Here is a 23,188-nt window from a genome sequence, read left to right on the forward strand (position 1 = left end):
TTTTTAAAATCCAACCAACAATGAGATTCAGGAACCATTCTACTTACCAACAAGTCTTATTACATTCAGTGTAGTGTTTGTTAGGATGGGTGCATTCACTTTGTTGAGACTATAATCTGATCGCTTCCTGCTCCTCAGGGTTTCTCGAGAAATGCTTAATTTAAAAAAAGTAATTACACAGGTATGTCTAACAGTGTACAAATGTAACTGGAAAAAGTGTATGATCTTGTACATATTTAGAAAGAGATGCCTAGTTTAGTTCTCTCAACACAGGACTAGAGACAGGAATTCTTGATTTCTAGAGCTAGCTGATTCTTACAACACTTGTAAAATAGAGAAGATGAGAATTAATCAGTTCAAGATGAAAAGCACCGTATGTAAGAGGAAAGAATCGAGTGAACTTGATAAAATTTAAAAGGCAATCAAATTCAAACAGCCACCACCCCCATATGTCATGACTTAAAATAATGTGTCACTCTTGGAAAATATGTAAGAATTTCACAACCAATATGAATTTATATGTGTATGAAGTTACTTAGTTTGATGCATGTGTTCTGCATACATGCTTAGGTTTCAAGGATGACATAGGAACATCTGTTTTTAAACTGCACTAAGAACATTTTAATTGTACCTGGATAACAGAGAATTCTACTTTCCCTGCAATCTAATAAAAATCTTTATTTTAATGAGTATGAATTAATTTCTGGTCTTGGTACAATGCCGGGGAAGGCAAATGAATTATAATTTTGTTTTCATTTAGATATTATAGAGTTGGCACTTTAAAGCCTGTAAGTAATAGTAAAGTGAAATTACAAATGGACATATTTGATCTATGGAAGCATTTAACTGAACACATATATAGTAATTCTACAGCACTGAAAAGTTGACTGGTTTGGTTTAGAATTGAAATTTTGCAGTCTGTCTTTGTACAATTACCTTTGTCTTGAAAAAGAAGTTACCTCCATAGAGAGACTATAGGCTCAAGCCTTCAGTTAATATATAATGCTCTATTAATCAATACTTCTCTTCTTTCCTTATGAGAACCTTTATTTTCTTTCTAAACCAGTCCATTCACTGCTTCTTTCTCAGATAATGCTGAGAGACAAGGTGGATGAGATAATATGTTTTACTGAACCGATTTCCATTTGTGAGACACGAGCTTTTGCGCTACACAGGACTTTTCTTCTAGTCTGGGAAATGTACTGTGTCACAGCTAAATACACGTTCAAACAGGTTAGCATAAGCAGCTAGCACATCTTGAAAGGAATCATGCAAGCGGAAGTGGCCCATTAGCAGCCCTGCAGTTGTTTGACAAAAAGGAGAATTAGTGGGTTATAGACTTCTGCATTTTATTTTTGTAGTGACATATGTTCTCTTGGAATCCTGGGTAGCCAATTCAATGATATAATCTACTTCTTTGATGAAGTATCCTTGTTTATTGAAGGTAGTTTTAACTGTGCTTAGGTGTATATACTGGACTTTCACGTCAGAGAATAAATATTCTGTGGTAAATGAGTGCCTTGCTGTAGATAACAGATTTCTTAGTGGTTCTAGGTGGTTAATGCACAAATAGAGGTAGTGATTTGTGGGATTCTTGTATATGGTTGTCTGAAGGTTTACAATGCTTAAGCTGATGGTGTCCAGAAAGTTGAAAGCCCCTCTGACTGCACAATTATCTACTATCCTGCAGTGGAACCCTTATGGGGTATGATCAAACAACTACAACCCATACTAAATGGGGACCCCATCCCAAAAGATATCTTTCCTGAATCCACTCTTCTGGCCTTCAAACAACCTCTCAGATCTCATAATCAGAAACAAGCTCCCACAGAGCAAGACGCTTCGACTCAGAGAGGCACCAGACCCTGCGAGAACAACAGATGTCTGTAGGTTTTACACATCTATTGCTACAATGATCAATAATCACACAATACACCTTTAGAGATCCCTGGGCCTTATACATGCCAATCATAACAGATGGTGTACTTCATCTAATGCATGACATACCTAACAACTATGTGGGTGAAACCAGACTATCATTATGCTCTCAAGTAAACCCACAGAAAAACAATGGAAGATAAACACTGTATCACCTAAGGGTGAACACTTTTCACAAAACAATCACTCTTTAACCTCTCAGTCCTCATCCTCAAATGAAGCTTGCACAAGACTTTCAAAAGACAAGCCAAGGAGCTTAAATTCATACTTTGCTAGCCATTAAACTCGTGGTCTTAATAAAGACACTGGATTTAAGGCTTATTACAACCATTTGTAATCCACCAATTCCCCTTTGTTATCCTATAATTACAGGGTTATAATAGGCTGATTTATTATGAATGGTCTCTTAATATGTGCTAACTACTTATGCTGAACTCTCTGTTCAATCTTGAATTAGCTGTGACAATCTCAGTACCTTTCCCAGACTTGAGAAAGAACTCTGTGTACCTCTAAAGCTTGTCTCTCTTACCAACACGAGCTGATCCAATAAAAGATACTACCTCACCCATCTTGTCTATCTACTATCCTGGGACCAAGATGGCTACAATACTACATACAGTAACAGCTAATGCTGCACAGTAAATAGCTTCTCTTGATTTTTGGAGAGCTATCTTCCATATTCTTCTAACTGTACCTATAACATTATAGATTATTTGACAATTTGTGTTTGGTTCCATGTACGTTTTAATAAAAAGGAAAGGCTAAAAAGCAAAGAGCAAGAGATACAAAATGGCAAATAACTGCACACTTACCTTTTTACAGGAGCATCTCCTGTCTGCTCATCCACATAATCTCTTTTTAGCTCCTCAGGAACATCACTGTCACTATCATACTCTTGATAGGCACTCTTCTCCTGTTCATCAGATTCATACTATTAAAGAGACAAAATGACAACGTTCACTTGCTTTAGAATATCCCTAAACAACCATTTAAATAAATCAGCAGTGCTTTGTGGCTTCTTTGCTTTTAGTTCTGCCATTTTGCAACAGCATCATTTGTACCTTGACTGAGTTTTCTCTATTCTGTGTATGATTAAAAATTGCCTACCTGGCTCATTAATAATAATACAGAGGAATTTTAAAAATATGACAGGTTGACAATGGACAAAAATATACAAGTCTTCTAACTAGATTTTAAAATATGCCTCCATTCTCAGATGTCTCATAACAGTAAATACTTGCTTTTCTCCCAATTACTGTTTTCCTCCTTGTATTACTTATTTTATACAACTTTAGCCTCCTAAATAAATTCACTGGAAATGTGCATGCAGCTAAATTACCCAAGTGCACATCTCAGAATATCCTGTAGCCATTGTGAAAGGGACTTTATTAATGTGAACTGTAGTTTAAAAAAACAAACAAAAAAAAGTAAAAACCTCACTGCAGGGAGTACAGCTATGCTAGAGCACCCGTTCATTTGTTTTTTTATAAATCACATTTTACTATTTTGCAGAAAATCTCTTCCTCTGCTAACAGGTAAATGAAATACTGATACTTCTCTGTGTGAAAGATCATTTTGTTTTCCCCAGACCTACAAAATTTCAGCTGAATAAACTGAAAGCTTTGAAAAAAAATGAGCCAGTTAGAACAATTACAAAGGGAATATTCCAGCAGCCTTAACTCTAATTGTCACTAGAGTATCGACTGTAATGTATTCAAACACCTCAATGTGAGCTCATGAAGTAATGTGTGTTTGAGACTATGTGGACAATAAAAAATACAACCAATGTTTATAAATTTAAAAAGCTATTTTGACTTTCCAGACTATTAGATTAGCAACTGAATTACTTAATTGGTAACTGTATACTACAAGATGGTGTATAATCAATTAAGGGGGAAGAAAAATAAGTCATTTCATTTGTGCAAATTAATAACAAGTTTAGCTATTTTTCTAGCTGTTGTATTTTGAACATTCCTAAATTAAGAAATTAGCTTATAAATTAGAGATTAATTAACTGCTGCAATATTTGACTTCAGTTAATTAGTTGACTCAAATGTAGTTTGTAGGAAAACTAGTTTGTAAAGGGAGATATTTTCAGAATGGAAGTTATATATGTTTAATAAATTACTGTCAGTTATTCCAACCTGATATGCTCTAAGGTACTTCCTGGGTAAGAAAAATAGGCTTCTCACTAGTCTATTGTTTGCCAACAAATAAAAAGAAAACAGCAGAAGTTCTAGGGCAAATCCTGAATCCCCTGCAGAGCTACTACACAGGTGCTACTGCAACCTCAGGATTCCAACACACCATTTGGCTCCCACGTGACCCCTTAAACCAGTGTTTCCTAATTTTTTTTGACCACGGAACCCTTTCAAACTCAGAAAAATTTCAAGGAACCCCCAAACCAGGGATTAAGTTTGTCGGGCAAAAAAAAAAAAAAAAAACCCACCCAAACACACACAGACTGCCAGTACACCATAATTGGTAGTAATAAGATGCTAAATACGGTCATGAGATCACCATTCATTTAAATTCAACAAAAATCATATTAAATATGTACAAAAAATAAAACTATCAAATAATATTAATTATATTCATAGTTTTCAATGCGAAGAGTGGTTTTTCTTCTTTTCTTGGCAAATTCTTTTTATATTTGGTTTAATACTAGAAAGTTGGATTCGCATATCTGGCGCAGCATTCAGTCGATTTCTGTATTTCGTTTTCATTGCTGCATAGTTCGAGAACCCAGTTTCGCACATGTATGTACTGGCAAAGGGTAACAGCTGATGAATTGCGCGTCTTGATAAAGATGAATATTCTTGACTTTGACATAAGTCACTCCAAAATGTAATCAGAGAAACTTCTTTAAATTTTTGTATTAATTGGCCATCTGAAGCGATTTCAATTAGGTTTTCATAATCTTGTGTAGGAAAAATGACTGGCTTTTCTGTTAAACTTAATGAATTTCGAATCCAGTTATTGTTGTCATTGATGTTTGGAAAATACTTAATGATGTTCGTGTATAAATCGCGGAGATGATCTGCAATGTCACTGCGAATATCTTCATCAAGTTTGTATCCATTTTCTTCAAGGAAATCATTCAGAGTTGGTAAACAATCCAAATCATTTCGTCCTACAGATGAGACCCAAAACTGTAGCTTCCGTGACAATGACAAAATTTTGTCTTTCGCATTAAAAATATTTACATTCTTTCCTTGCAGCGACAGATTTACTTCATTTCGTTTTGTAAAGATGTCTGCAAGATACGAAACTCTAGATAACCACAAAAAGTCTGTTAAACAATCAGACAGTTGGAATTTGTGATCCATCAGATTTGCAGAGAGCTCATGACGCAATTCAAATAATCTAACCAGCACTTTTCCTCATGATAGCCACCTTCCTTCTGTATGTAGAAGCAGGGCTGTGTGCTGACTACCTATATTTTCACACATAATTTTGAACAGTCTTGACTGTAATGGTCGAGTTTTTATATAATTAATAATCTGTACTGCTTCGTCCAACACATTTTTAAGAGAGGGAGAAATATTCTTAACTACCAGAGCGTGTCTGTGGAGAATGCAGTGACTGCTGGTGCAGTTTGGTGCTACATTTTTTATTTGTGTTACAGCGCCAGCCACTGTTCCTACCATTGCTTTGGCACCATCACTGCACACATCAACACATTTTCCCCAGCTTATTTGATGTGTTTTCATAAAGTTATTGATACAATTGAATATATTCTCACCCGTTGTATTGGTTTGCAAAAATTCACATAAAAGTAAGTCTTCTTCAATAGAACTATTAAAATCATAACGGACAAATACAAGCAGAACTGCAAGACCTGCAACGTCAGTGGACTCGTCTAATTGCAATGCATATGCATCACATAAAGGCAGCCGAAAAATAAGCTTCTTCTCGATGTCAGCAGCAAGATCGTGAATACGACGTGTGACAGTTTTGTTTGACAGTGGCACAGCCTCAACGTTTTTACTAGACTCCTGATCCAACATACACATCACAATATCTTTTGCACATAGTTTTATGAGTGATTCCCCATAGGGTGTGCTTCTTCGGCGAGCGATATACGATAGCTTACTTTGTAAGATGCCTCTGTTGCATTTTCATTATCAGATTTGGCAATTTTTGACATGAAGAGTTTACTTTTTTCAAGCGATTCAAGCTTTTGCTTAAAAAAACTAATGTCTTTATCTTTGTATTCTGGATGATTTGTTTCAAAATGTCTTAGCAATTTAGCAGGTACTAAACAACTATTAGATAATATTTTGTTGCACACTACACACTGGGCACCTGGAGCATCTTCATTTCCATTGCTTGTAAATCCAAATGCCAAATAGTCCTCACAATACCTGCGTTTCTTATTAGTCAGCTGAAATTTTTCATAATTAACTTGAGCTGCCTCAGTATTTTCCTTGCTGGTTTCAGTAAAAATATTGAAGTCTGAAGTACTCACTTTTCTCTTTAAAGTTCCTTCTTTTAACCAACGATCCATGGGGAATTTTGATATTAGATTGAATTCTTAAACTTAAAGTCACACACAGGAGCCACATGTCCTCACAGTGTGTATGGGGATTTGTTCCGATCCTCACAGTGAGTAGGAGTTCCAGTGTTCCACTCACTGATAGTACTCCTCCCCCCCTCCACACACACACACATGCTGCCTTTACCAAGGGACCTAGCAGCAGCAACAGCTGCTTGTCCCGCTTCTGCCCGATCAACCCAAGATCCCTCTCCCGCATCCCCCGCTGCCACTCTGCTTTTTCCAGTGGTTTCCAGGGTTCCGCGGAGCACCATTTGGGAAACACTGCCTTAAACCAATGGTTCTTAAAGTGTGGTCCATGGACCACTTGCAGGTGCCCTGTGGGCTTAGGTTTTGTCCACCCCCTTGCAGGGAGCCCATGCAGGCGTTCCAGCCCCACACGCTCCCCTTGCAAGGTTGGTTTATTGCTGCAGGGAGAAGGGAGTCCCAAGTCTCACAGGCTGGATCCTGGTCACCGAGGGAGGAAGTGCTTCTGCACACTGCTGCTCCATTCTCCCCAGCTGGGGAAATGGCAGTGCAGGAAACCGCTCATCTGGAGGCTATCCCCGCTTCAACCATTGATTAGAATCCTGGACAGATTCCTACCCCCAGCCTGCTTCTGCATCCTGCCTCCTGGTCAATCCTCCCACCTTCACTCCAGCCTGCACCTATTTTGTCATCACGGGTAGTTGGCAGGTGGTCCACAGAAAGGTATGCATTGAGCAGAGTGGGCTGTGGGCCAAAAAGTTTGAGAACCACTGCTTTAAATGAATCCACCCTTTTCAGAGTTGAACACACCAACATTTCTAGATTAGCTTTGCCCCAATCCACACTGCCCTCTGGACACTCTTTGCAAAGGATCACAAAGGCACCTCTTAATGGGAGTTGTGCCAATTCCACTAAAGATAAGGGTCTTAACAGCTGATAAGGGATTTTGAAAGATTTGTCCCTATTGAGCGAACATTCTTGACAGAAAAATATTCAGACACTTAATGCCTGGATGATTCAGGGGATGCAACAACTAGCATTACATGTTTTGCTAACACTCTTATAGAGCATGTAAGTATTTCTTATGTATGTGCCACTCTGAGGGCTTTTGAGGGAACTAGGGATGTTAAATATCCGTTAACTGAATAGTCGATTAACCTCATGAATTCATATCGATTAGTTGACTATTCTATAGTCCCAGGGCAGCCCCTATCCAGGAGGGAAGGATCTGAGCTCCTGGACCCGGCATGAGCCAGAACTGAGCCAGGCTACCTGCCCGCCTGGCTCCTAATACACTTTAAATGCAGAGCTGCAGCAGGGGTAGGTCCAGGATCCAGTGCAAGCCAGGACTGAGCTGGGCTGCTGGCCAGCCTGCTAAAAAAATTTACTAGCCAAGGGTGCGGGGGAAATGCATGTAGTCTATAGCATTAACCTATAAGGTTTTACTTATTGGTTAATCGACTATACTATTCATCCCTAGTGGGAACAGTAAATATTATAGAGGGAGGCCTTGGAAATCAGAAGTGGAATTTAAAGTGGAGGGAATCACACAGAAGAAAATGGTGATATGACAGATAATGAACAAACAGCTGTTCTGATGGTTATTTCTAAAAGAGAATTTTGCCACTCCACATTTCCAAATAAATAGAAACCACTATTGCATCAATACAGATTATTTCAGGAAAAAACAGAGTCATGGTTTGATTACTAGCCAATAAAAGGGAGTTTTTGTGCTGGTAAACAGAAATCATCTTACTAAAAAAATTAGCAGACTGTTAACACATTGCTGATCATTTGACAGAAATCTTCAGACTTGCTATACTCCCAATACATGCTGCTTTTACATTTTAGAAAACAGCAAACAAAACTGTGCAATGAAAGTGCAAAAACTGCCCGAAATAATTACATACATAAGTGCTAAAATATGTGCCTTAAAAGAGAACACAATAATCCTGTAGGATCTTCCACCCGATCCCCACCCCCGGATACATTTCCCCTTTTCCCTAAAGCATTTTCTAAAACTGTATTATACAGTGTAAATCCTTTGGACCTTTAAAAATATCAGCTCTTTGGAGTACTTTGTGGGGGGTGGGGGGGAGAGGAAGAAGGCTAGCCAAGTTTATATGGTACGAGACTGGATTCAAGAAAAAACTATTACTAAGTAGGAATGTTCTCTAAATGACTGTAAATGTCCATTCTAGTTCAGTTTATTCACATGGTCCCGATGCCCAACTAAGGAGACATGCCTTGGTATCCAGGTGGTAAGCCTTGTGCTGGCTGTAAGAAAGCCGTGCCAATGAGTGACCCTCATCTCCCCTGTGAGAAGTGCCTGAGTGACAGTCATATTCAAGACCACTACCAGATTTGCAGGGACTTCAAAGCCTGGACAAAAAAAGGATAGGGACACATTCTCATGGAGGCTCCCTCTGCATCCACCGTCTGAATCTTCCAAATCAGCATTGGAGAGAAAAGTCCCTCCAGACAATGCTTCTGGACGTTGGCATGGATCCCCTCCTCCAATACTGACATAGTAGTACAGAAGAGGAGACCTCCGTTCACCGAAGTAGCCAAGCCATGGCTCCACTCAAAAATCAACATCCCTGCTACCAACTACAAGTAAACAACCAGGAGGACAAGGCAGAGTACCCTCTGGGAAGATAGCAAACGTGGTTTTTTGTAAACGTGTAACTGCCGTTTTCTTCTATCCGAGGCAGCAGTGCGGGAGGCAGGCAGCTCTGCAGGAGCTGGCTTTTAACCCAGCCCCCCCCCCCCCCCCCAGAGCACCAGTTCCTGCCTGATGCAGAAGCAGTAGAGGGAGGGCAGGCTGCTCCATGGGAGCCCATACACACAGGGAGACAGGGTACACCTAGGAAGCCCACGTGTACAGCTCCCACCTGCATCTCTTACCTCCCTCACGCGGCTGCTTCTCTTTTAAGCCAGCTCCCTCTCACAAGGACCAACTTGTGAAATCTCAAAACAGGCTCATTTTTTGTAGAACAAAATACAAGCCAAGGTATGAGTTCTAATATCTCTTCTGTTAGTACAAAATGGATTGCCCACAAAGTACAAGTGTCAATATCTGAGCAAGTGAATGTATATACTGTTTGTTTACAACCTCTGTATTATTCTCCCTTTCATCCCTTTTCTCCTGATTGTAAAATGTGGGGATGTCAAAGCTGCTGCAGAGTCTGGCCTCAGCTTTGCTGTGATTTTTTTTTCTCTTTCTAGGCTATATGCTGTGTGAAATCAGAAAACTGAAAAATAAGCTGATCTGCTTCTCTTCCTTCTTTGATTTCTCATTCTTCAGAATCTACTTTGTCCTCTTCTTCCAGGCCTACCAAATTGAACCAGCTTCATCTGTACTCAGTTTCTCCTTCTGTCTTCTTACCATGTGGTTAAAAATTGGATAGTGATGGAAGGTGATCCTTCTCAGGATGATACTTTTGTGTGGCATACACTGAATTCTCTTAGCCCTTTGTGAACCCGTACATCACATATAGGCTGGAGAATCATTTACATTTTTTGAGTGAATGATTCCTACTGTAAGAATGAGCTAGTTTGACTGAATTAGAAAACACATACTTTTGTGTTCAGTAAAATACAGAAATTGAGTTTCCTAAAACATTTCTTCTCAGAACTCTGTCAAGTTGCATAGGAATTGCCTTGGTGGAACAGACTCCTGGTCCATCCTGTCTCTGACAGTAGCCAACCCCACTTGCTAGATAGAAAAGATCAGGAAACCCCTCAAATCTCATCGCACCTTTTTATGTAGTTTGAGATTGGCTTACGTTTTTTATAACTTCCCCCTTCCCCCAATTAATTATTGTAGCATTAACCATGACTCTTGAATGGATTGTTAAACATATAATCATCATCCATTCCCTCTGAAGTTTAACTGACCTCAGTGACATGATGCAGCAATGAGTTCTACAGTCAAATGGTGGTGTGGAATTACTTTTGTTTCATCATTTTTGAATTTGCAATCTGTCGCTAGGCTTTTGGAGAGCACTGCATTTCCATCCTATTAAAATTACCTGTTTTTGCTTCTAGCATGCAGTACTGCCTACTACAAAAATAGATATAATATTCACTTCCGTCCAAAGTGGATGCTGGATGAAGAATAATTGAGATATCCTCGCCATTAAATAAATCTCAATCTTTGTGTATGTAACACACAGTTAGAATTTCACTGGGGATTGAACTGCAGGAATTTGAGAATCAAAAAGCACAAACTTCTGCCTCTTGAGTTAAAGTAGTTCTTCTTTAGCTGTTCAAGTGTAGTGGGCTGTATATTTGCTGGAATCAGTCACTGGAGGGCCTGTTGATCATATGTATTAGCAGTCAGTTCCAGTGTTGTAGATGCACCAAGGACAGCCTTTCTGTAACCTTTATAGTGGTTTCCTCATTCTAATCTTGAATGATGTTCTGTTATGTAGGGTGACACACTGCTGTGCGCTTACAAGCCTGGCTGAGTTGTCATATTTTAATAGTTGTGTGCCAACATGAAGTATTCTGTATTATAGTGAAACCTAAATATGTCATGAAATGATAAAAACTGAATCTGTGCCTGCAGAAGAATTGTAATTGAATTTTGGCTTTTCTTTGACACTAGGAGGACAGAATGTTCAGTGTGAAAAGAATGGAATACTGAGGACATGATTTATATGTTTTTAGTCTTGTGATAAACATAGGCTGTACTTACTATAAACAGTTTCATTAACCTTAAAATGTGGTATTAATTATGGAAACTTTAGATGAGTTTGTAGAGTTATTGTGTTTCAGATTAATATAATTTATCATTGGTGTCTATGCAAACCAAAGTTTACAGTCACATAGCGAGAGATTTTATTTTCTTTCCTTTGCAGAAAGATCTTTGGTAATGGCTTTCTATATTTGTACTCAACGCTATACTGCCAAGAGTGTTCTTTCTATGAAAGTGTTATTCTATACGGCATTGGAACTTAGCACTTGGGAATTAGCTGATTTCTTCTCTATTAAAAAGGAAATTCTGAGAAACAAAGGAACTGTGCTGAACAAGTAGATCAATATGTTCAGATACTTTGTGTATTATACCTGTCTATTTGTCTAGGCACTTACATGATCCTCATCGCTACCGTAGCTAAGTGCCTCATAATTGTTAATGGAGTTTAACTTTGAAACACCCTTCTGGAGTAGGGAAGTCCTATCCCATTTTTACAGATAGGAGCGTAGTGCCCAGGACAGATCAAGTGACATGCCCAAAGTCATGTAGGAAATCTGTAATGGAGTTTCAGATTGAACCCATGTACTTCTTCGAGTGGTGGCACTTGTCCATTTCACTTCAGGTGTGTGCATGTTCAGTATGCCACAGCTGGATTTTTTCCCTTAGTGATATCCTTTGTTGTGGCACATGCAACCTCACCTATTTTGTGCTTCTGGATGGTGGTATAAAGTGGAAAGGGGCAAACCGTGGCCTGCAGGCCACATCTAGCCCATTGGACCCTTCATTCCAATTTCTGAGCTCCTGTTGAGAAGCAGGGTTGAGGCAGCCTTGCTTGGAGTAACAAGCCCAACTCCATAGCAGTGCAGTGAGCAGCGTATACCTGGGTCTTTGAGTTTTAAGCCTTGTGTTGACAACAAGAAATGTGTGCTGGTAAGTGACAGTTTTGTTGGGAATACAATACTATCTGGTGGTGTAATGTTTCTCTCTGCCCTGCTGTTTCCCAATATATTATCCCACTTCCTGTCTGCTTTGCCCCATATTACTCAGCTCAGTGAGTCCTAAGTACTGAGAACAAGTCAGTTATTTGAAGCGTGTAGTTTATTTCCTTCTGTTCCCTTTTCTGGCCCTCTTCAGGACCCATTCTCATGAAGATGTCCTTCTCTAAGAAGTGTCATCTCTTCTCCATTTAGGGAAGGGTTTCTATTCATGATACTTCCTGATTCCAAAGTTGAAAGGAGGACTCAGAACCATCCTAAATCTGTGAAATCTGAACAAATATGTAAAGAAAACAAGGTTTTTAATGGTCATGCTAGGCAGCATCTTTTCCCTTCCTGGAGACTGGTATGTTGCCATCATCTTGAAGGATGGATGCATATTTCTGCATGACAGTCCATCAAAGCCATAAGAGATTCCTCAGATTTTTGGTCAGCAACACCCATTGCAGGTTTAGGCCTTTTTTCTGTCTGCGGCCTTGTGAGTATTTATAAAATGGACGATGGTGGTAACTGTATTCCTAAAAAAAGAAGGTGTGTGTGTCCTAATGTAGATGACTGGCTAGTACATGGTCTAAGTCATTTTGTACAGAATCTGATCCCTCATCAGTGTTCTGGGTCTGTTGACCAATGAAGATAAATCAGTCTTCTCTGCAGCTCAGTGAGCAGAATTTATAGAATCAATTCTGGGTTCCACAGTAGCCAGGACATTCCTACCTCAAATTTCAGACAATGTTTTTATTTATTTATTTATTTATTTTATATAAAATATCCATAGACTTCAAAGCCACTTAAAATAGTAAGAAATTGCCTCAGACTACTAGGCCACATGGCCTCTTTCCTGTATGTGGGATGGCATGCCAGACTTGGTCTCAGAGTTGCAAAGCTGGTTAAAATAAGTGGATTTCCCATGGATTTCAGTGGATTGTCATCCATTGGACAAGCTGATCCGAGTGCCTGCAGCAGTACTATCCTTCTTGGTCTGGTGGATGGGTGCAGCAGACATGTATTTGGGGGTTCCCTTCACCCCTCTCTCTTGTGCACATGGACTCTCGTTGTTGACTTTTTTTTTAAGTTGGGGAGCTCACCTTAGAAACCAAGGTCTGTGCTCTTATCATGATTAGGCTGTTCAAATACAGGCAGTCCCCGGGTTACGTACAAGATAGGGACTGTAGGTTTGTTCTTAAGTTGAATCTGTATGTAAGTCGGAACTGGCCTCCAGATTCAGCCGCTGCTGAAACTGATCAGTTTCAACAGCGGCTGAATCTGGACGCCAGTTCTGACTTACATACAGATTCAACTTAAGAACCCCAGGCATCCCCAAGTCAGCTGCTGCTGAAACTGATCAGCAGCTAATTCCAGGAAGCCCCAGGGCAGGGGCTTCCTGTAGTCAGCCACTGGTCAGTTTCAGCAGCGGCTGACATGGGGACGCCTGGGGCAGAGCAGCTGGGGTGCTGCTGGGTTGGTCCAGTAGCGCCGCCACTCCTCGGCGCTACTGGACCAACCCAGCAGCACACCAGCTGCTCTGCCCCAGGCATCCTGATTCAGCCGCTGCTGAAACTGATCAGCAGCTGCTGAATCAGGACTCCTGGGGCAGAACAGCTGGGGTGCTGCCAGGTTGGTCCAGTAGCACCAAGGAGCGGTGCTGCAGAACCAACCGGCAGCGCCCCACCTGCTCTACCACAGGCCCAGGGCTTTGCTCCATCTCTCCCTGGTCTGCTGGGGGGGGGGGCACTAGCTGCGCCCCCCCCTCCCCAGCAGACCAGGGACATGGGGAGCAAAGCCGCAGCGGCGGCAGAGTCCCGCACCTCCCCGGCTTTGCCACAGCAAAGCCTCAGAGGCACGGGACCCCTCCGCCTCCCCGGCTTTGCTCCGGGTGTCCCTGGTCTGCTGGAGACAGTCCCCAGCAGACCAGAGGCACCGGGAGCAAAGCGGCAGCCGCGGCGGGGTGCCGCGCCTCTGAGGCTTTGCTCTGGCAAAGCCTCAGAGGCGCAGGACTCCGCCGCCACTGCCGCTTTGGTCCCGGTGCCTCTGGTCTGCTGGGGACCGTCTCCAGCAGACCAGGGACACCGGGAGCAAAACCGCAGAGGCGCGGGACCCCTCCGCCTCCCCGGCTTTGCTCCATGTGTCCCATGTCTGCTGGAGACGGTCCCCAGCAGACCAGGGGCACCCGGAGCAGCTTTTCTCGCCCCGGAGATCGAGGTGGCGGGACCGCTGCGCTCTGGGCGGTCCCGCTGCCTGCGAGCTCCGGGGCGAGAAAGCCCCGTTCGTAAGTGCGGATCCAACGTAAGTCAGATCCGCGTAACTCGGGGACTGCCTGTACATGTGCAGGAATTGTCTGCTATTCATCTGGCCTGTTGAGCTTTTCTCCCTAATATCAAAGGAGGTACTTCACAAGTCCTCCCATACAGAACTGTGGTGATGATTGTCATGAGGAAGGGGACAAATCAAACAGTCAAAGGACGATTCGTGTTTGGAAGATTTGTGTCATCAGTTCAGTTTCTCTCAGTCTCCTTCCTTCCTGGTATTCAGAACTGCTCAGTGGATCATTTAAGCAAGTTGTTCAGCAGAAATTGAGTGGCATCTCAGATTGGATATCATTAGATTTATTTTCCATACCTGGGGAATCCCTCACATAGAACTGTTTTCTACTTGTCTCAGCAGAAAGTGCCAGCTCTTTTGTCTCAGGTGGGGTCACAGTGCAGGCTGGCTGATGGATGTTTTCCTACTCTCTTGCATAGACAAATTGTTGTACGTGTTCCCTCCCATCCCGCTCCATCCCAAAGTACTGTACAGGCTAAAGTTGGATCATGGAAGCATGATTGTTGCAGGACTGGTTTGGTCTTGCTAGCATTGTTTCTCCAGTCTGCTGAGTCTCTCTACCAAAACTCCTTACCCATGGATCCTAACCTGATCTCTCAGGATCTGAGTCATGTGCTGTTCCCAACCCAGTCTTACTCAATTTATAAACTGAAGGTCCATGATTTATATCTCAAGAAGAGGAGTGTTCAGGGAATATGCAGCACATTCTTCCGAATAGCAGGAAGCTATCTGTCAGATACACTTAACCTGTAGAAGTGAAAGGGATTCTTCTTGTGGTCAAAGCAGAGGGGGTGGTTTTGCCAGTCCTAGACTTTGTCCAACATGTTGTGGACTCTTGGTGTTCCACCTGAAATAACAAGGCCTATGGGTGCCATTGGAGTTCTCATGGTAGCTATATCTGCCTTCTTTCCAGAAATTGTAGGCCACTCAGTATTTTTTGATCTTTCGTCAGTTAGATTCTTAAGGGGTCTGGGCAGCTTATAGCCCCATGTCATGGATCACATTCCTTCCTGGGACTCTTAAAACTGATGTTAACAAATGTTCCACCTTTGGAACCAATGGCTATTTGCTCTTTACTGCATCTATGTAAAACAGTATATTGGGTAATTATTAACCCTTCTCTGTTTAAAGTGGCAGAGTTACTAGCATTGGCAGCTGACATGTCTTATTCCTTCTTAAACAAGTATTCTTATGTCTTGATTGAGTTGGATTTCTGATATTGCTTTAATCCAAGCAATATATTTACTGATCTTCTTTCCTAAGCCCTCTTCTCACAAGAATGAGAGAAGGCTCCATGTTTAAGATGATAGAAGGATGCTGGCTTTTTTATTTGGACAGCACAGGTCTTTTAGATTATCTTCCCATATGCTTATGTAGTTGTGGATAGCATGAAAGACCTTCCAGTCCTCATGCAGAGGATTTCATCTTGGATTTTGTCCTGCACACATCTGTGCTTGACATTTGCCAATGTGCTTTCTCTACGAGATCTCAAACAGCTTTTGCAACTTTTTTTGGCTCAGTTAACTATAACAGACATTTGTAGAGCTGTAGCATTGTCATCAGCAGATACCTTTTCTACTCTTCGTAGTATATCACTGCATTTTGGAAATGATGCCAAGGCTGGACAAATACTTTTCCAATTGGACTCTGAAACCCACTTCTAGACTGAACTGTTTGTTAATCAGCTGAATGAAATAGAGCTTGACATTCACTTCAAGAAAAAACAGTTGGTAACCTATTCTGTAACTTTTGTTCTTCAAGATGTATTGTACATATCTATTCCTTGACCTATCCTCCTTCTCTTCCATATCAGAAATTGTCTGGTGAGAAGGAACTGAGAGGTACCTGGGGAGGCTCTCCGAGAAGCAGAGTAGGTCCTGTGCTGCTACATACATTGTCAGCAGTGTCAGCCTCAAGATTTTCATGGTGCCGTAGCACCAAACGAGTCAGCATAGGCCTAATATATGACTTCTTTTTAAACGCAATTATAGAACGGTGTGGGAGTTAACAACCATTTAGAAGTCAGAAAAGAACATCCACAGTCCAAGTTTTGGAACACGCTTAGCTGACTTCACTAATGTTCAATGGCTGTGATGGTACATGGAGGAAGAAAAGGAAGAAAGAACCAGGGCCATGTTTGGCCTCTCCTTGCCCTTATGTCCGCCTCCCAAATCTTGAAGGGTGTCTTTTGATCCTAATGGCTAGCTCTACCACTGGGCATTCTTCCCTTCCCTCCCTCTTGCCCATGTAGCTCAGGAAGGACAGAGGGACTTAGGGATCTGGACCCTTTGTTCTATTCTATTCCATAGAGGGAAGGGATAGGAACAGGAGTGGGCAATAATTTTTGATGGGAGGCCACTTCAAGATTTTGGAAAGTGGTTGAGGGCTGCACTATTCCAGGATATTAATGGAGGAATTCCAGAGTGTGGGATGGAGGTTGAGTGCAGAACGGAGCTTAGAATAAGGGATTGGGGTACAGGAGGAAGGATGGAGTCTGGGAGGGAGCTTGGGAGCTAGGACAGGGGACTAGGGTGCAGGGTTTTGGAATGTGACCTGAGATAGGAAGGGATTGTGATCTGGACAGGAGATTGGGGTACCAGATCTGGGAGGGGGTATGAGTGCAGGAGGGGACAGAGGGTCTGAGTATGTGGGGGAGGAGGCAGAGGGTTGGGGAAGGGAGGGGCTGGGGTACCAGAGGCAGGCTCTGTCTGGGAGGCGCTTACCAGCAGAAACCTGGGGCAGACTGTCTGCTTCAGGCTGCTTGTTGCTTCATATGGCTCCGCTCCCGGCATGAGAGGGGAGGGAGAATGAAGGCTTCCTACACTGCCCCTGCTCCCAGCAAAAGTTCTCAGCTCCCATTGGCTGGAAACAGAGAGATTGAACAATAGGAGCTAAGAGATTTTGCTGGAAGGCAGGAATAGCATAAGAAGTCTCCTTCCTCCCTCCCCAGCATTTCAGAGTGGAGAATAGCTGGCTTTTTAAAGTGTGAGCTGTTCCGGTGAGGCAGCTATGGGCTAAATCCAGTGGCTTGGTGGGCCAGATCTGGCCTGTAGGCAGCCTCTTGCCCAGCCCAGGGTAGGAAGTGCAACAAATCATGGACAGACAGATGACCATCAAAAAGACGATGCACATATGACTCTAAACACAGTTCCATTTGCAGATTGGTAATGTGATTTAACCAATAATCTTACAATGTGTGTGAGGTTTGTTAAGGCATTGACAGTGAGTGCAGGTAAGACAGACTGATGGACTTGCTCACATCATAATAAAAGAGGGGGAAATACTATTTGACTTATGAGAAAGTTAGAACAAGGTTTTAATAAGAAATGGAGGTTTAAACAAACTATAAGTGACAATTATCTTTTAAAGAAAAAACACTTGATTGTATGATTATGATACAAGTCAACAAAAAGATGTTGACTACTATACCAGAAGATCTCAAATCAGCATTCCCATAACATTTATAAAATAAAAACTGCTCAACAAATCACCTTTTCCTTTGGAAAATCATGGTAAGTATATGTAAACAAGACACACAAAAAATCTATGAATTGTCTGTGGCAATTACTCTAACAAGCCAGAGGGAGCTAATCCTTCTAATATTAAAACAAGACCAAATCTACCACAAACAGGAAAAATAAGTAAATTGCATCCAATTGTCCTGTGATAAATTAGAACAGAAACAAAAAAATGTTAAGTGAAACATGACTTGCTAACCTTCAAAAACAATTGACTTGGATGGAAAAATATTGATTCACTGAAAAACAAACAGATCTGGCTTTCCACAGGAAACAGAGTGACCTATTTTCAGTAGTAAAATGGTTACTTTTGGTGCAACATAGAAAGACAACTAGATTTGTCTTTAATAGTTTGCAATTACTAATTTACAAGATAATTGATCCTGCCTATATATTGCATGTCATATTCATTTAATAAGAATGACAGCTAGCATAGTTTTTATATTTATGAAATGCTCCATACCCCATTAGAAGCAAGTACATCTTCAGTCTCATCATCTTTGCTGTTGACCTGAATTTCAAATGGATTTCCTCCATTACAATATTGTTCAAACAAAGTTATGGTTGTTGAGATTGCTGAAGCAGGCTGCTTACTAGGTGACACAGATGGGGAACGTGACTGCTCCATGAATTTAAACTCCTATTAATAAAAAACATACAGAATAATTGTTATGCCTAGTAATGTAGCTTAAATATTGATTCATAGCTTATTTGTCAATTGCTGATCTGCAACAAGAGTTTACTTCTTATTTAAATATAATTTTTAGACTGAAGTTAAGCTTGAAGTCTGCAATCTTACATGGTTTGTCTTGCTGCACCGTACAATGCACTTTTTGTATTACAGAAGTGTTCATTTTCTAAAAATAACAGAAAAGCTTTTACCAGACGTTAAAGTATTTCAACAAGAGTTAGAACAGGACCTCAATCTCAAACTATACAAATACAGCCTCAAATGTAAAGAACGTATGTCCAAAATTAAAGTGACACTATCAGACTAGAAAATATTTTAAAGATAATTCTCTTTACCTTTGTTACAAACCTTTTATTAACTTACTAATATGGAACACGTTCTTAAAATATCCCTAACCCAAGTACATTTCAAATTTTTTGGATCATAATAATGCACGATAATATGTGATTTCAAGAGACTAGAAGAATGGTCAGCCCTTTTGAAAAAATCAAGCCACTTAATGAATGGCCTATTTCTACATATTTATTTCTGAAAATATAAGCCTATTTTTTTCTAGTTGAAAACAATTCATTTTCATTATTCTTTCTATCAATAGTAAATGTACATAATCAAAATTTAATGACAGATCAAAATATTCTGGGCTAATGGGACTTACAATTTAATAATTTCTACAAAATAAGATGAATAATTTCTGGGATCTGCAGCTACTAGAGCTTCCATGTGACTGGATGTAGTTTTACAATCACATTTTACTATTAAAAATGCTTTTTCTTCTCTTTCTGTGAAGGATCACTTTCTCTCTTGCTGCATGAATCTATAGTCAGCTTCCCTGTACAATCAACCTAGAAAACAGTCTCCTTCCTCCTCTCCAACCATATTCATCCTTAGCAACCAAGATATTATTTGTAGCAATGACTCCAGCCATGTTGCTTTCAGGCAGCGCTTAATAGGCAAATATTAAAAAAAGAGCCTAAAACAGAAATAGTACTATTTACCAACCTCAGCTTTGTCAGAGGCCCTGATTCAAGAAAGCACTAAAGCAAATGCTTCCCTGGCTTTCAATGGAATTTTACCACATACTTTAAAATTCCTAAATGTTTTCTTTAATCAGGAACACTGGGCTGATTTTGTACAAAATGGGTGCCAAAAGATAATGATTTAATTTTCAGCTTGTAAGTGTTAACAACTTTTCAGCAATGAACCATTTAATTCAATTAGATATCTATTTTTTAACATCTTGGCCTTCATTACGTTATTGAAAATTGGGTTATTCAAAGTCAGATACCTCTTATTTTCTGATACAAGAACATGTAGATTTTTTTACTTTGAGCATACTTCAGTCATTTTAATCGCATAATTAAGTGTTAAATGGAACTCTATGGTACTGTAATCCACTAACCCCACACAGGCATATTACCAGTTAGGTGTACCGCAATCTGAGGTTTAGAATAGCATACAAAAGTCCTTAAATAAAAATCACTCTGATATTATGGTACTGTCAAAAAACCCAAAACACAAACAATGGTTTGCATAAGCTATCACTATGCAGACAGCTCGTCTATGCAAATAAAACAAACTTATTTCAGAAAGAACTTTTGAATATTGAGTAGAAGTACCTACATGAAGCTGTAAAATACTAAAGCTTGACTTAACAGGACAAAGCTCCCAGGTCTCATTCTCCAAGAACATTCGCAATTCTTCAAGGCGAGTTCTGAAATACAACACTGTAGATTATCAGCAACACACAAATAAAAAACCCCACAACAGCCCAACTGGACTATTTTAACATTAGCATGAAAAAGTACTTTCAACTGAACAAAAAGAAACAACACTTTAAAATACAAATTTGTCCTTATCTAAGCTTTGCTATTAATTTCCTTAAAGAAGGTCAGAGTATCCCCGCCCCAAAATCCCACTGTTTCCTCAAAAATGAGCCCTTGGGAAATGTCTCTTGTAAGTTAACATTGCCTAGGGTTAATTAATAGAAGAGGAATTATCAGTAAGATTTGGAGTGCAAGAAAAAAATATAATTTCTAGTAAATGACTGAACTTATTTCTCACATTTTAGCTCCCTGATCAGTCTACTCTAAGGGTACGTCTACACTGCATCCCTAGTTCGGCCTAGGGATGTAAATGGAGATGACCGAAGTAGTTAATGAAGCGGAGATTTAAATATCCCACGCTTCATTAACATGATCTCGCCGGCGTGCTAGTTCGAATCACAGCTGATTCAAACCAGGAAGTGCGCGTCAGGACGCGTTAGTCCGAACTAACGTTACTCCTCATTTTTTGAGGAGTAACGTTAGTTCGGAGTAAGGGCTTTAGTCCAAACTAACGCATCCCGACGCGCACTTCCTGGTTCGAATCAGCTGTGACTCGAACTTGCGCGCCGGCGAGATCATGTTAATGAAGCGCGGGATATTTAAATCCCTGCTTCATTAACTACTTCGGTCGTCTCCATTTGCATCCCTAGGCCGAACTAGGGATGCAGTGTAGATGTACCCTAAGGGACTTTGTCATGGGCTTTAATCCAAATCTTTATATCATGCCCCTTTATCCACTATTTTGTTGATGGAGTTTTCTGTGATAAGAATGGTCTGTTGCATTTTTCACAGGAAAAAAAATGTCTCTGAAGAAGCCATTGTTGAGATCAATTAGTAGTGTACATAACCATTTAACAACAAGACAGACAGGGGACAAGCCATTTTTACAAGTGTTGATTCAAATATTTCCAAAGTCTCTTCTAACCTTCATCAAACATAATGAGATACAATTAAATCCAGGTGACTAATATGAAATTTCTGGAACAGATTTTTCTGGCATGGTGAATTCTTGCCACATCTGGGTTATCTTTTCTGATAAACAGCTTGAAGGCTTCCTTGCAGCAATCAATGCCCTGGCCAGGTAGCTAAGTGAATGAACTGGCTCAATATAAGAACAGCTCTACTAGTTTTGTAACTGTGATGGTGGCAAAATACATGTTTGTGGCAGAAGAGTTCTGCAGAAATTTTACACTGCTGTGTAACCAATTAGTTCATTTTATCATCCATTTATCATTGTGATTTTAAGGTCAAGCCATGCTATTTTGTATATAACCAATGTAGGATTACAGGACTGACAAATAGTTAGGAACAATTAGTGCATATTAGTATACAAATATTAGTGTATACAGGTATTAGTGTACCTAAGTAAAGCATGGCTAGAATGTAAGGTCTACATTTTTTTCTTAACCAGACTAGGCCATAAATTTAAAAAGGCTTGACACAAGTGGATGACCTAGGAATAACCCTAGGCCAGTAATGTCACAAGATTACTGAAAAAGATGTGTCAATTGGTAATGTTAGAGAAAACTCCATTGCAATAAACCACATTATCCAAGATTACAAGATACCCAACTGTAGCATTATGGAATGTCCTGGCTTAATGGCAGGTCACAATTTGTACATAGATGCTAATGAGAATAAGAGGAACTAAGAAATAACTTGTAGAAAAAAAGGATTCTTCTATATTCATGGAGTATGGAAGTACAGATAAGAAAAGAGTGTTAAAAGTCTCGTGTATATGCATATGGTGCTCGGTATGGTCAGAACAATACAAAAGAGGTTTCCTAGTTGTGTAAATGTGGGAAACCTCCCCTTCCATGAGAAATCCTAGCAGTAACCAATTTTCTAGCTATGATCACCTGTTGAGAGAGCCTCTGACCTTTGACTATCTTTGACGATGAGAGTCCTAATCACTCCATGGGTTTTTGCAGGATTTACATATGCCTGGATAACTGTAAAAGACAAGTTACCTTATTTCACAACTGGTATTCATCGAGGTGTGTTGCTCATGTTCATTCCAAATTAGGTGTCTGAACTCAGACAGTGGGGAAGGAGGGAGGTCATGGAATGGACATGAGTAACACACCTTGAAGAACACCAGTTATGGAAAAAGATAACTGTTTTCTTCTTTGAGTGCTTGCTCATGGCTACTCTATCTTAAGTGACTCCCAAACAGTACAAATCAAAGGTGGGTAGAGCTTCACAAACATGCAGATTACAACACAGCTCTGACAAATTCAGCATCATCTCAGACCTGCTGAGTGATTGCATAATGCTCTGTGAATGTATGAATAAAAGACCATGTTGCAGTTCTACAGATATCCTAGATAGAGATATGCACCAGGAAGGCTGGCAAAAACTCCTGAACTCTAGTTGAATGGGCTCTGTTGAATGGTGCAACCCCCACCAACGTGTAACAGAACTTTATGCAAGAGATGACCTAGCTGGAAATCATCTGTGAGAACACCAGAAGGCCCTTCATTCTATCCATTGGAACATTCTAGGTAAAAAGCCAAGGCTCTTTAGACATCTAGCATGTGAAGATGTCTCTCTTCACTGGCCTTGTGTAGTCTGGGACAAAACACTGGAAGGAATCTATCCTACTTCATATGGAAGGTAGATAACACCTTCTGCAGGAAAACAACGTGGGGACAAAGCTGAACCCTGTCTTTATAGA

The 23,188-nt window shown here is 40.5% G+C and overlaps 1 protein-coding gene across 4 annotated transcripts in view; it reads right to left on the minus strand.

The window, feature by feature from the left end:
• The window catches only part of VPS50 (VPS50 subunit of EARP/GARPII complex), a 174,964-nt gene that overhangs the window by 60,620 nt on the left and 91,156 nt on the right, over nt 1-23,188 (minus strand). For all 4 annotated transcript variants that reach the window (XM_075922362.1, XM_006114479.4, XM_006114480.4 and 1 more), the window contains 4 exons: nt 20,309-20,399; nt 18,461-18,637; nt 2,751-2,869; nt 48-154 (listed from right to left, as the gene is read on the minus strand). In XM_075922362.1, the coding sequence (XP_075778477.1) occupies nt 48-154; nt 2,751-2,869; nt 18,461-18,637; nt 20,309-20,399 (494 nt within the window). The remainder of the gene's footprint in view (nt 1-47; nt 155-2,750; nt 2,870-18,460; nt 18,638-20,308; nt 20,400-23,188) is intronic.

The sequence above is a fragment of the Pelodiscus sinensis genome, chromosome 2 (genome assembly GCF_049634645.1).
Source record: "Pelodiscus sinensis isolate JC-2024 chromosome 2, ASM4963464v1, whole genome shotgun sequence".
Taxonomy (NCBI): Eukaryota; Metazoa; Chordata; order Testudines; family Trionychidae; genus Pelodiscus; species Pelodiscus sinensis.